Source organism: Aethalodelphis obliquidens, unplaced genomic scaffold (genome assembly GCF_003676395.1).
Source record: "Aethalodelphis obliquidens isolate GAN/ISIS:26980383/991018 unplaced genomic scaffold, ASM367639v1 scaffold42, whole genome shotgun sequence".
In the NCBI taxonomy this organism is placed as follows: domain Eukaryota; kingdom Metazoa; phylum Chordata; class Mammalia; order Artiodactyla; family Delphinidae; genus Aethalodelphis; species Aethalodelphis obliquidens.
The window spans coordinates 8,729,942-8,743,138 of record NW_020837986.1 but is presented as its reverse complement, the minus strand read 5'-3'; the positions used below and the strand labels follow the sequence as shown (position 1 = coordinate 8,743,138).

The window sequence follows — 13,197 nt, the reverse complement described above, 5'->3', positions numbered from 1 at the left end:
AGCGTCCCACACTGGGCTTGTAGGGCTGGGATTCACACACAGGTAGTCTGCTCCAGTACTCTGGCCCTTAACCTCGACCTGCCCACCTCTCCACAAACAGGTGGTACTTATATAATCAGGATCAACCACAAGGACAAAAAACACCCCAAAAACCCAAAACAAAAACCCAAACCCCACAAACCAACAAACATTGCAAGCAGAGGCCCTGGGCCACCTTAGTCTGGTCTTGAAGGACCTCTTATGTTTTTCTGAGTGTCTCAGTGGGGAGTAGTCTTCTGGGTTAGTGTAAGAGCTTAGGGGTCAAGAGCTTTTTTCTTTGCCCCCTCCCAAGTGGGCAAATGCATCCTCTTTGTGCTGGAAGGGCCTTCAATTTCCAGCCCTGGCTTTCCCTCCCCCTCCACGGCACATTAGCCAAGTATACTTTCTCCTGTCCTTGATCACCTCCAGTGACAGGGGGCTCACTCTTCATCATTTAGTTCATTCTAAAGAAAGTTTGGGCTCTTAGAAAGTTCTTCATTAAAATTTAAAAAATATTCTTAATGTGTTTTTATAACTTTTATTTCCTCTCAAAGTCCCACAAACAAGTTCCCTGTTACAGCATGCACCGTCTGAGGCAGGACCTGGCCAGTTCATCTCTGTGTCTCCCTGTGGTGACTGGCAGAGGGCTTGCTGTACAGCTGGTGCTGTGAATACTATACCAGGGAGCAGGTGGGTGGGGATGTGGTGGTTGGGGCTCAGCCTCCATCGAGCCTGGGGCTGTGGGTAACCGGGTTAGTAGATCCCACAGGACACCAACTGTATGAGCGCTGATGGGCATCGTGACCTCAACGGATTGGGTTGCCATAGAAATTGGCCTTCCTAGGCTTGTTGGCATATCCCTTGAGCAGGTCTCCCCAGGGCCTCCCCAGCCCCACATTCTCTGAGCTGGATGGCCCCCAGGGAGCATGCAGGCCACGCCCCCATTGTGCAGGCGGGCAGCCTGAGGCCCAGAGGGTTACAGGGACTGGCTAATGTTCACATAGGGAGGGGTGTCACAGAGCTGGGCTTGGCGCTCAGGGCAAACAGTCTTGCCTGAGGCCCCAGCCAGTCAAGGGGACTTTTGCCCATTCACGGGTTCCCAGAGGAAGTTCTGGACTGATTTCAGGGCCTGCAGCATCCCCTGGAGAGTAATCGGAGCTCATATCGCCAGTATGTCCAGAATCACAGTATCGGTAATAGCTGATGTGGCCGGGTGACCTACTGTGTTCCCAGCACTCTGCCTTGCCTCCTTCAGTTGTCACAGTCATTTCCAGATGAAGAAGTGGGGCAGAGGGAAGTTAAGTCACTTGCCTGAGGTCACACAGCCGATTAGGAGCAAAGCCAAGATCTGAGTCTGGGGAGTCTGGCTTCAGACTATGCCATGCCATACACGGCCTCACTCTCACTCTTGCTTTTGGGGGAGTGAAGGATATTTCAGGGCTGGGAAGCTCTTAGTATCGGGCCTGCCAGAGTCAGAGCCTGATAAATCATGACCCAAGAGACAGAACCTTGATGATTTCTCTTTCTAGTCATATCCTCCCAACAGTTCTGAGAAATCTGTTTTATCCCTACTTTGCAGATGAGGACGCTGAGGCCCAGAGAGGGGAAGTGACTTGCCTAGGGTCACACAGCGGGGAGAGGTAGAGCAGGGCCTCTAGTCCGAGACCGCCGACTCTACACCTGGTGTTCGTGCTGAGACCTCAGGCTGCTTCCCAGGTCCTCTGGGATAGCCCCTGCCTTGCACCAGGTGAGGTGATGACCCATCAGGGCTGCCAAGATGAGGGAGCTGGGAGGGGCGGCCATGGTGTGTGGGGAGACCCTGGCTAGGCTCCATGAGGACCTGCAGATGGCAACATGGGGAGCAAAGGGGGGGTGGCAGGGCTATGGGCGTCACTGGGGAGTTTGCAACTTGGGTTTCTCTGTGTTTCCCGATCTCTAGCCCTCCCAGGTTTCTGGCTCAGAACTCTCTTAACTATTGAATAGTCACACATTCACACTCATTCATTCAGCTGTTTATTGAGCACCTACTGTTTGCCATACCCTCTGCTGGGTACTGGGAGCACAGCAGTGAACTAGACAGACAAAAGCCCATGATGATAATCATGTAATCACACACACACACACACACACACACACACACACACAAAACTGGGCCACATATTATCAAGGAGAGGCACAAAAGGCAAGGGGACTTAAACCAATGAAAGAAGTTGGGAAACACTTTCCAGGGAAGTGACTTTTTTTTCCTTAAGAGCTTTATTGAGGTATAATTGACATACCATAAACTGCACATGTTTAAGGTGTGCAGTTTGATAAGTTTTGACACGTGGATGCACTCATGAAACCATCAGCACAGTCAAGATCATCCATCACCCCTAAACATCTCCCTCCCACCTGCCACATGCTGCCTCCAAGGAGGCAACGTTTGGGCTGAGAACTGAAGGAGGCATGAGTTACTCTGCTCAAGTGGTCAGGGAAAAGCATTCAGGCAGAGGGAACAGCATGTGCAAAGGCCCTGGGCCTGGAGTGAGCTCCCAGCCATCTCTCCTTAGTTGCCCTAGTTGCAACTTTTAGCACCTTTCCCCCTGGTGTTAGACAATTTCAGTCAGTCATGTATTCACTCAACAAACCCTCAGCCTTCTCCTATATGCCTGGGACATAAACATGACTCAAGATACTATCCCTTCCCATGAGAGACAGAAACAGTGACTCAGAGGAAGGTGGGGAAGGTTAGGGCTTCTGATTATGATGTGTTTCTTCTGTGCTTGGCCCTGTACCCAGGAAGCCCTTTATGGTTGCCATCACTATTCCCATTTTACAGATGGAGAAACTGAGGTTCTGAAAGGTAACTTACCCAAAGAGGCCTCTTTGGGCCTCAGTTTCCCCATCTGTAGAATGGATGGGAGTGCAGGCTAAGGGGCCTAGGCAACCCTGCCGGCTCCCAGAGCCCTTCACCCAGGGTCCTCTCTCGTCTCCAGCAGGACCATGGGCAGCAACAAGAGCAAGCCCAAGGATGCCAGCCAGCGGCGCCGCAGCCTGGAACCTGCTGATAACACCCACGGCGGCTGTGGCGGCGGCGGCGGCGGCGGTGGCGGCGGCGGCGGCGGCGGCGGCGGCGGCGGGGGTGCCTTCCCCACCTCACAGACCCCCAGCAAGCCGGCCTCCGCTGATGGCCACCGGGGCCCCAGCACGGCCTTCGCCCCTGCAGCCGCCGAGCCCAAGCTGTTCGGAGGTTTCAATTCCTCCGACACAGTCACCTCCCCGCAGAGGGCGGGGCCCCTGGCTGGTCAGTGCGCCTGGGAGTGTGGGAGCCGGGTGGCCCTGGCGCCTCCCCCAGGAGGGCTGTGTGCCCTGGGGGAGCAACGCCCCCTCTCTGGGCTGCTGTTTCTTTCGCTCAGTGACGGGGAGGAGTCTGGGGGTTACTTGGCTTTAGGGACCATTGGGAGTTTCCTGGAGGCTTTATAAACTGGAAAGTGTGGTGCACACTCCATTGCCTTTAGGGGTGAATCCGATGTGGCGTATAAAGGGCCCTAGAGATATAGGACTATAGGCGGAAACAGGCCAGAGAGCCGGGGGGTTTCTCGGAAGCACGGGGACGGGTCTGAGGCATTGCTTTTTGCTCTGGTCAGCCCAGAGATGGATCAGGACAGGAGGCGGTGAGTGGCCAAGGGGGCGGGGCGGGTTAGAACGGAGACAGAGAACTGGGGTCTTCAGAGGCCAGGCCCAATGCCGAGATGCGCCCCTGCACCCTCTGCTGGCGCTTTGTGGGTATAGCAGCGCCAGGCAAAGGATGCTTACAGATGCAGATGTGGTCCTGGAGACACACAGACATAAGACCCTCACACAAACATGTGCATTCTTACCCGGACACCCTCACACAGAGCGCCCCCCCCCCACATACACACACTCACACAGTCAGCAACTCATTCAGGACACCCATACAGGACATTTACACGTGCTGAGCTAGAGACGCTTTCGTAAACAGACACACCATGCACATAGAGACACACTCAGGGACACATGGATGTGCACCCTCCAGGCACAGACACACACCCAAGGCAAATGTACACAGATACAAACACACATATGCAAAAAACCTCATACTCCCAGATGGAGACAGACACATGTGGTCAGAAGCCCTTCAAAAGCACACACGTGCCCAGCTAGAAATGCCATCCCAGAGACCCACAGACTCACACATGCACAGATGCACGTATGTGCAGTGAGAACACACAGGCACAGACACACACCCAAGTGAGACAGACCCACAAACATACCCATTCGTTTGTTCAAGAGACAGTTGTGAAAAAAAAAAAAAAAAAAAGTGACAGTTGTGGCGCCCCTTCTGTGCGCCAGGTCTCTTCTGGTGCTGGGGTCACAGCAACTTGTAAAACAGACAAAACCCCTGTGGGGGAGAGAAGCAAAGGGCAAGGTGTGTAAACCGTGCAGGGTGTTAGTGGGTGGTAACTGCTGTGAAAGAGCAAAACGGGCAGGGAGTAGTGTTGGTGGATGTATGGCTGGAGGTTGTAACTTCACACGGGGGGACAGAGAAGGCTTCGGAGGGGACAGTTACCTGCAGCCAAGATCTTCCCTGACACGCAGAAGCATCCAGAGTCATACCTCCCCAGAACAGAGCCACGTCCCCAGGCGCAGTTTCCTTCATTCACTGCTTCATTCATCTAATGGTTGTTTCTTGAGCACGTACTATACACCAGGCTCGAGGAACAAAACAAAGATGTCTGTTATTGGGGACTTCTGGGGCTGTGGGGAAGACAGATAGCAAACAGAGAAGCCAACACCCAGCATCCCCTCAAGCCCAGTGGGCGCACTCAGAGGTGGAGAGACGCACGTGCTTCCTACACGCCCTCACAGCGTGCGGGACACACAGGCACAGGGGGACATGCGTAGAGGCCCACCCCCAGTGAATGGGACCAGGCCTCTGGGCTGGCGGTGGGAGACCAACCCCATCCCCGCCCAGGGTGCAGGGCTCTCTTGTCCACCTCTCCCCCCAGCCATGGCTCTGGCCGTTCTGACATGCCCCACCTTCTGTGCAGGCGGAGTGACCACCTTTGTGGCCCTCTATGACTATGAGTCGCGGACAGAGACTGACCTGTCTTTCAAGAAAGGGGAGCGGCTCCAAATTGTCAACAACACGTGAGTGCCTCCCTACCCCACTGCCCCTCAGGACCCCAACCCTGGGCCTGGTCTTGGGATAGAGCCACTTCTGAGCGTCCAGGGCCAGCTTCATGGGCAGCAGGCAGAGCTGGGTGTCCAGGCAGCTGAGGTGCAGGGAACTGTCCTGGGGCCTCTGGGGGTGATGAGGCAGGCGCCGGTGGTCGGGGGTCTGGGATGGCTCCAGGGACAGCGATCTGGGTCCATAACTGGACAGCAGGGCACAGCACTCCAGATCCCAGAACCCGCACAGGGGCATGTGATCAGCGCAGGACTGGGCCGGGGACCCAGGACTACAAAAAGCAGGGCCTGTGGAGCTGGAGGCTGTGCCCACAGAGAGGCTGGAGAGCCTGGGCAACCAGTAAAGCCAGAGTCTGCAGCTGTAGAGGGAGGGCCCTCATTGGGAGGGTTGGGGGACCCATCCTGGGGACCCAGTGTGAGAGGAGTCAGGATAGGGCAAGGGGGTGAGATGGTGCGATAGGGTGTGGAGGGCGGGGCACCCTGGTGGGCATCTCTGCTTCACCTCCAGGGACTCCAGCCTTGGGATGGGGCATCCTAGGGCCAAGTTGGCGTATGGGGGGGATGGGGGCCCCTGCCAGGCTTGGGGGCCCCTGTGAGCAGGGATAGTGAACTGGCGAGGGGTGGGTGAGGCTCTGGCCATGGGGTGGCGTCCTTCCCCTCCTCCCCACTCCCCTCCTTTCCTTGCCTAGAGTGCAGTGAGGTGGGGTGCAATGCCTGTCATGGCGGGTGGGGGGGTGCAGGCTTTGGGTCATGTGCCCTGGGGTGGTCACAGCTGGGGTGATCACACTGGGGGCGGAGCTGCCGACAGAGGGCGGAGCTGCCGACAGAGGGTGGGCTACAGCTCCACGCCTGCTGCATTCCTGCCTTCGGAGGGCCTGCGTCCCCTCTCCGCCACCTCCCATCCCCCCAACAGCCTCGGGGAACCCCCTCCCCATTCCTGGCCCGTGCTTCCTCCCTCCAGCTCTCTCTCAGCTTCTCCCTCTCTGCTTCTCTCTCGCTGGCCCTAGGAGGAAGGTGGATGTCAGGTGTGTACACACTCCGTGGGCGGCGGGCTGGGTAGGGGCGCTTCACTGGTGGGGGTGGGCTGCCGCCGGCATGTGCTTCACATGGTCTCTGGCTCCCTTGGTTGCGCTTCCCCAGCTTCTGTCCTCACCCCCAATAGTTTGACCAGATCCCTACCTTAATCCCAGGCTGCGAATGGGGAGGGTCCTCCCATCACCCCTGTCACTCCCCGTCCACCTCAAGCTAACCCATCCCCTCCCTGTTCAGCCCACACTGAGTGCCAGCTGCATGCAGGGTCCAGTGCTGGGCCCAGTGAGGTCTGGGTGGAGAAGGCCATGCCCTCCTGGAGCCAGAGTGTGGCCGGGATGCAGCCCCAGTCCAGGCCAAGTGGCAGGCAGAGGGCGGGGCCGGGGTCAGCTCAGGCCTTAGGGCCCCTGCTGTGTGCCCCCCCTCTGATGGCGACCACAGGGCCTGGGAGTTTCAAGCAGGACCCTGCAGGAAGCACAGTGAAGTCGAGGGGATGGAGGGAGCAGAAGAAGGCGGTTCCCCTCGCAGAAAGGCAGCTTGTGGGAGGGTGCAGCGCTGGAGGGGGCTGGTGGCCTTCAGGGCTGCAGAAGGGCGAGAAGGTTCTAGAGGGTAGAGTAGAATCGATCCATGAGCATCCTCGAAGGCCTGGCTAAGGGGGTTGGACGTCTCCACCGTCTCCAAGCATTTCTTGCTTCTTCATGCCTCCCTGCCCTTTGTGCATGTCGTTCTCGCTGCCTAAAGCACCCTTTCTCCCATCTCTGTCTGGCAAACTCCTATTCATCCCTCAAGATCCAGTTCAGAACTGCCCCCTTTGTGAGGCAAAGGGGAAAAGAGGTAGCAGGCATTTTTACCCATGTCCTTGTATTTGCTCTGCTGCCCTCCCACCAGGGCTGTAGTGATGGGGGAGGGGCCATCTCCATTTTGCAAATGAGGAAACTGAGGCTCAGAGATGTGAAGGCCTTTGTCCAAGGTCACACAGCTACCAAGTAGCAAAGCCAGGATTGGAACTTGGGCAGCAGCTCTCTCCCTTCCTTAAGCTGCTGTCCCGGAGGGAGGGGGCTTTCCCAGCTCCCCCCACCCGCTTCTGTCTGAGTTCCAGTGCCGCTCTAGTTCTCTTATGGTTCGGCTGTTTGTATCTCCCTCTCCTTAAACTGGGAACTCCTTGAGGGCTGCTCTTGGGCCTGCCACATTTCTGGGTCCCCCGTCACCTGTTGCTCAGCACGCTGTGGGTGCCCGGGTGGTGATTTTGCACGAGATGAGTGAACAGTCATAAAATAGCCACCGTCTCTCGTGCCTCGAGCGTGGGCCTGTTCTCGTGCGGAGCAGTTGCGTTGTTTTATTTATACAGCGCCTCAGCCCTGGAAAGTGGAAATGCTTACTTGCTCCATTTTACAGATGAGGAAACTGAGGCCCAGAGAGGTGAAGTGACTTGCTCAAGGTCACACAGCTAGTAGTGGCAGAGCTGGGAGGGGTAGGCATGACCCCGAGCCCTTGGAAGAGGAGCTCTGTGGAGGTGCCGAGGAGCTGGGAGGAGGGAAGGGCCCGAGCTGGGGAGGATGCCTCAGGTTAGAGGCTTTGAAGTACTGGAGGATCTCAACCAGCAACAGTGGGAAGAGTGTCTCAGGGGGTCACAGCTTGAGCAAAGCTCTCAAAACTTTGATTCTGCCTCTTTCACTCAGAGTCAGAGGGCAGCCCTCACGTCTTCCTTTGTCCAGCCCCTTGCCTTCCTTCTTCCTGCCTTCCATGATGGGCTGGGGGCTGCCAGGAAGTGATGGAGTCCCATCCGTGGGAAGCCCTTGGGTGGCAGTGAGGCACCCCGATTGGAGGGTGAGGGAGGGTGGGAGTGGATGGGGAGCCCTTCCTCACATCACAAAGCTCAGCTGCTCCTCTGAGAGAGTTGGGGGGCTGGCATTAGAGGAAGAAGAGGGATGATGGGATGGTGGGGAGAGGCTTAGTGGAAGACGGGCCACCCACATTTGAGGTGCTCATGTCTCATACCTCACCCAGGGACCACCCTGCATGTCCTTCCACTGTTGTTGCTTAAGGTCTATTATTGTGAACCCCCTGCTCCAATCCCTCTCCCTGCAGGAATGAGGGACTTTCTGAGTCTAACCTGTGACTGGGCTGGGAGTCGGGGAGGGAGAGCTTAAGGCTGAGCCTGTCTGTTGGGGTTTGGCCAGGGCTGGCTGGGTTGGGGTCCTCACAGTAGCAGCCTGGAGCCCGCACGCCCTGGATCTCCATGCCAAACGGTTCTGCTCCTAGAATCCTGGGTACTGTGTGGTCTTGGGTCCGAGGAAGCCACTGGGGTCTGAGGTGTGACTGGCCTGAGCCCCTGCCCCGGTGTCTAAGTCTTCAGGAGTCAGAGCCCCTCTGGGTCTGACTCTGGGATGCTTCCTAAATTGCCCTTTCCTCCCACCCAGATGATTCCAGCAGCTTCTCTGGGGCAGTGCTCCAGCAGGCACTGGCTTCTGTCCCCTTGCCCTGGGCACTCCAGTTCTACTTCCCACCATGGGGTGAGGGACCCCTTCTGGCCCTCCTCACACGACTTGCCTTGGCCTCACCCTGCTCTCTCCCCACCAACCATGGGTCCAGGCCTCAGGGCTCGGAAACTTGACTGCCTGGGCCGTACCCAGCTGCCCTGGCTTGCCTGTAATCCCCAAACGGCTCCTCTGGCCAGTCCCAACAGCCCAAATGAGTTAAACAGAAGGACCCACCTGGCATAACGTCCCAGGTTCCAAAGCTGCCACACTCCCAATGCACACGCCAGCCTGAGTTACCCACAAGGTTTAGGCTCCAAAAAGAAGATCCTGAGGCTCAGAGAGGTGAGGTCAGTAGCGTGAAGTCACACAGCTAGTGACAGCAGTTGGGATGTAAAATTGTTGCTTGGGGACTCCTGGTCCAGTGCTTTCTCCTCTTGCCATATGTGGGAGGGTGAGGAGTCAGGCAGGGAATGTGTGATTCCCTTCCTTCCCTCTTCCTGCCTATCTGATAGGAACCAGGCCCTAGGGAAGGCGCCAGATGCAGTACATCTGCTCAACCTGTTAGGTTTACACCGCTGTTACTTCTGAGCTGGGCGCAGATCGGTATCCCCACCAGACTGGACTGATCTGGGAAGCTATGGGGCCCCTCATCGTGAGGGCAGTCCCTGGTCCTTGGCTGAGACAGCTCACAGCCACCTGAGGCAGGTTTGAGCCTCCCAGACTGTTGGCATGGGAAGATGGGGCTTGATATCTCCATTTCACAGGTGGGCAAACTGAGGCTCAGATGATAATCACAGTAATCAGCTTACCCAAAGCCTGGCTTGAAGCTGACTGATTTACACACTTTGCCTGCACGGGAGATTTTGTGAATATTATCTCCTTTTTACAGATGAGGAAACTAAGACCCAGAGAGGATAGGGTACTTGCCCAAGGTCACACAGCAAATCCTTATCGGAGACTGGAACTGAGCTGCTTTGGTTTTTAAAAACATTTTGGAGAGTGGGGAGGAGTGCCACAGAGTTGCAGATTTAATTGCTTTTCTTTTTTTAGCCAAATCAAGATACTAACAGCTCATGCATGCTGAGCACCTACTACGTGCCAGGCCCTGTGCCAGTATTTTACATCCTCAGAGGGAGGCATGAGTATCCCCTTCCTGCAGATGAGGACCAAGGTCCTGCAGGGCCAAGGTAACTCAGCCTGCAAGTGGTGAGCTGGGCTGGCGCCAGGACGCCCTGATTCTGGCGCTCAGGCTCTGAGGTACCTCTCAAGCTGGGGCCAGGCTGAAGGTGGACCTTGGATCCTGTGAGATTGCAGCGCACCTCCATCCCTGCCCTTGTGAAATAAAACCCCCAACCTGGACTGTGAGCCCAAACTCACACATGGGCTGATGTTAGGCGGTAGAGGCTCTGCTGGCAGAAGGCTGGGTAGTGTAAGCAGAGCTGAACCCTCACCCTTGCTTCTGGGGCCCTGCTTGGTTGGCCCCTGGGCACAAGTTCCTGCCGGCCTTCCCCTGTGAGTGGGTGGCTGGGGGCTTCCCAGAGGCCAGCCAGCTTGCACACTCTGGCTTTGTCAATCTGCCTCATTTTGTAGTCTCTGACCTAGACCTCGGCCCAGTCCTGCTGCCTCCTCCTCCGTCTTCCCCTGGTTTCTCTGAGGGTCTCTGAGCCTCTGAGAGGCATGGGGAGGGTGCAGGGGTCCAGGAGGCCTGCTGTGTCTGGCTGTGGGCACACAGGGGCCCTGGTTCTCACCCTTGCTCTGCTGTTGATTCGCTGTGTGGCTTTGGGCAAATCGCCCTTCTCTATGCCTTATTTTCCCCCTTGGTGACATGAAGACTTGGGACTGGAAGATCTCAGCTCTTCCCTGTGATTTGAGTCCTTGCTGTGTAGCCTTGGGAAGTCTCTGCCCCACTCTGTGCCTCAGTTTCCCCAACTCTACAAAGAAAGTGCTGGGTTACTCCAGCCTGGGTGCTGTGTGTCCTTGGGCTGGTCCCTAGACATCTCTGAGCCATAGTTTCAGCATCTGGGGGGCTGAGGCCTGCCTTCCTTCTTAGCAGGTTGGCCTTGAGGGTCAAATGGGACAGACAAGTGTGGATCCCCCACCCTATGTGGGGGCACACAGAGAGGTAGATGGAGGGCCTGGGCATCTTTAGGCTCTTTCCTTGAGGCGGGCCTCGCCCTCTTACTCCAGGGCCCTCCCTCTCGCGCAGAGACCCCCATGTGAGCTTGTGCCCCCGCCTGAGCATGCGTGCGGTGATCTCCCAGCCAAGTCAGACCGCACAGCCCCAATCTCTCTCTCTTCACCTCACTCCATCCAGAAGGGACCCACACTCTCTGGTTGAGCCTCGGCCCACCTGGCTGGGCCCCTGGCTCTGGGATGCTCACCTGTACTCACCTGTTCTCAGAGAGCTCCCCCAGCCCCACTCTCTCCCGGCCTCAACTTCTCCATCTTCAAAATGGGCTGAAGAATATGGGTCAGAGGCAGCTCAGAAAAACCAGGAGCCAGGGATCCAGGTTCAAGTCCAGACTGTGGCTGTGGGCAAGGGCCTTTCTCTCTTTGTGTCCCGGTGATAGGGAGTGGGGGAGCACATCCTGCTTGCTGTGTGTCTTCTCAGGGTTGTGATGAGGTCAAAGGCAGCCTTGGATTGAGAAGCTCAGCAAGGTATCAAGCCCTGCTGCACCCTGTAGGGAAGGCTTCCTTCTCATCTGGGAGTTAGGAACCTGGGCCTGGCTGCGTGACGTGACCTTGAGCAGAGGCCTTTGCTTCTCTAGCCTCAGTCTTCCCATCTGCACAGTGGGAATGGGAGGGGGCTGGACCCTATTTCCCAGGCAGCCCTTCCCATTGGCCTCTCCTCCCTCCCCATAGACCCTCTCCCTGTCCCCTTGGATTGCTTTGGATGCGAGGCCCTAGTGGCTGCCCCGCCTTGTCCCCCCCCCCCCGTCCCCAGCACCGCCTGGCGCTCAGCTCTCTCCCTCGCTCTTTCTGCCTCTCTCTCTCTCACCACCCCCATTTCTGCCTCTTCTTTCCTGTTGGGCTCTCGCTTTCTCCTCCCTCCTCTGTGTCTCTGGACCCCCGCTCCAGCCAGACCTGGTTCACATTCAGATGGCTGCAAAGGTACTTCTGCCCCCTCCCCACTCCCACCCAGACCCAGGGGACCCGCCCTGCCGGGGGCTCTTCCCGCCCATCACCCTGTCCCCATCACCTCCTCCTCATGGGGCAATTAGTGTAGAGGGCCCTGGGTACTGGGGCTCTGCCACCTCAGCTCCCTCTGACACGACTCGCTGTGTGACTTTGGGCAAGTCCCAGCCCCCTCTGGCCTCAGTTTCCCCCATAGATGGGTAGGCTGCAGGAGGAGGCCTGTAGTTTTCAGTCAAGGAGCCCTGTGGGTGTGACCCATGATCTGTGACAAAGGCAAGCATTGCTCCAGTTTGCAGGGTTGGCGCCTGGATTGTCACCAAGCCCCCAAAGAGCCACCCCTCGCCTCCACTCAGGTCTTACCAGCTCCCAGGCTTGGGCTTCCAAATCTCAGGACTTGGGGAGGCTTTGAAGGTCTGATTTGACATCCATCTCAGGAGGAATCTTCTCCTGTTACAACTTGCTTGCTCCCCAAAGACAGGGAACTCCCTCCCTCAATCCCAAGGCGGCTCTTGGCATCTTGAGACTGCTTGTTCTATCTGAAGGAAAGCAGATCACTTCCTGTCCCAGGACTCTGCCCCGTGAATTCGGGCCTTGTCATCTGAGTCAGCTTTGGCCAAGAGGCATCTGGGGTAGGGAGGGGAAGAGTCCCAGGCCGCCTCGGCCTGGCAGCTGTGAGAGGCCTGATCTCACTGTTCCCTGCACCTCACTCAGCCTCAAGAGCCCCCAGCACAGCACCTATAAAGACTGCAGGCATCGGGCTCCATTGCTGATGGTTCCCTTCTCCTTTGCTCCCTCCCTCTCCCCCTGCTCAGAGAGGGAGACTGGTGGCTGGCCCACTCACTCAGCACAGGACAGACGGGCTATATCCCCAGCAACTACGTCGCGCCCTCCGACTCCATCCAGGCCGAGGAGTGAGTATCGACTCTGGCCTCCTGCTTGCTTACCATCGCTGCCAGTTCAGAGCTTCTCTCCTGGGCTAGAGTGGGAGGTCTGGCTGCCCAGGGCCCCAGCCACATCCCAGGAAGAGGCACTGTGGGTGGGCGGAAGCCTGGACCACCAGCACCATCCTTCCACCTCCCTCCCCAGGTGGTACTTTGGCAAGATCACCAGACGGGAGTCAGAGCGGTTACTGCTCAATGCGGAGAACCCAAGAGGGACCTTCCTAGTGCGAGAAAGTGAGACCACAAAAGGTATGAGTGCTTCTGCTGACCAGTGGGAACTGAGCCTTTTGTGGGTTATTTGAGCCGGGTATTGTGGAATGAATAGGAGTTTGGTATATGGAGTGGGGTGGGAAGAGCCCTCTAGCTAGAGAAAAAGACAGGATCAAAGGCAAGGAGGTCCA

General features: G+C 57.1%; 1 protein-coding gene across 8 annotated transcripts in view; it reads left to right on the top strand.

The window, feature by feature from the left end:
• Positions 1-13,197, top strand: part of SRC (SRC proto-oncogene, non-receptor tyrosine kinase) — a 55,865-nt gene that overhangs the window by 31,914 nt on the left and 10,754 nt on the right. For 6 of the 8 annotated variants that reach the window (XM_027078345.1, XM_027078342.1, XM_027078341.1 and 3 more), the window contains exons 3-7: positions 1,598-1,765; positions 2,997-3,304; positions 5,073-5,172; positions 12,668-12,766; positions 12,942-13,045. In XM_027078345.1, coding sequence (XP_026934146.1) covers positions 3,004-3,304; positions 5,073-5,172; positions 12,668-12,766; positions 12,942-13,045 — 604 coding nt within the window. In that variant the 5' untranslated portion in view covers positions 1,598-1,765; positions 2,997-3,003. The other 2 variants (XM_027078340.1, XM_027078343.1) reach the window with 2 other exon arrangements.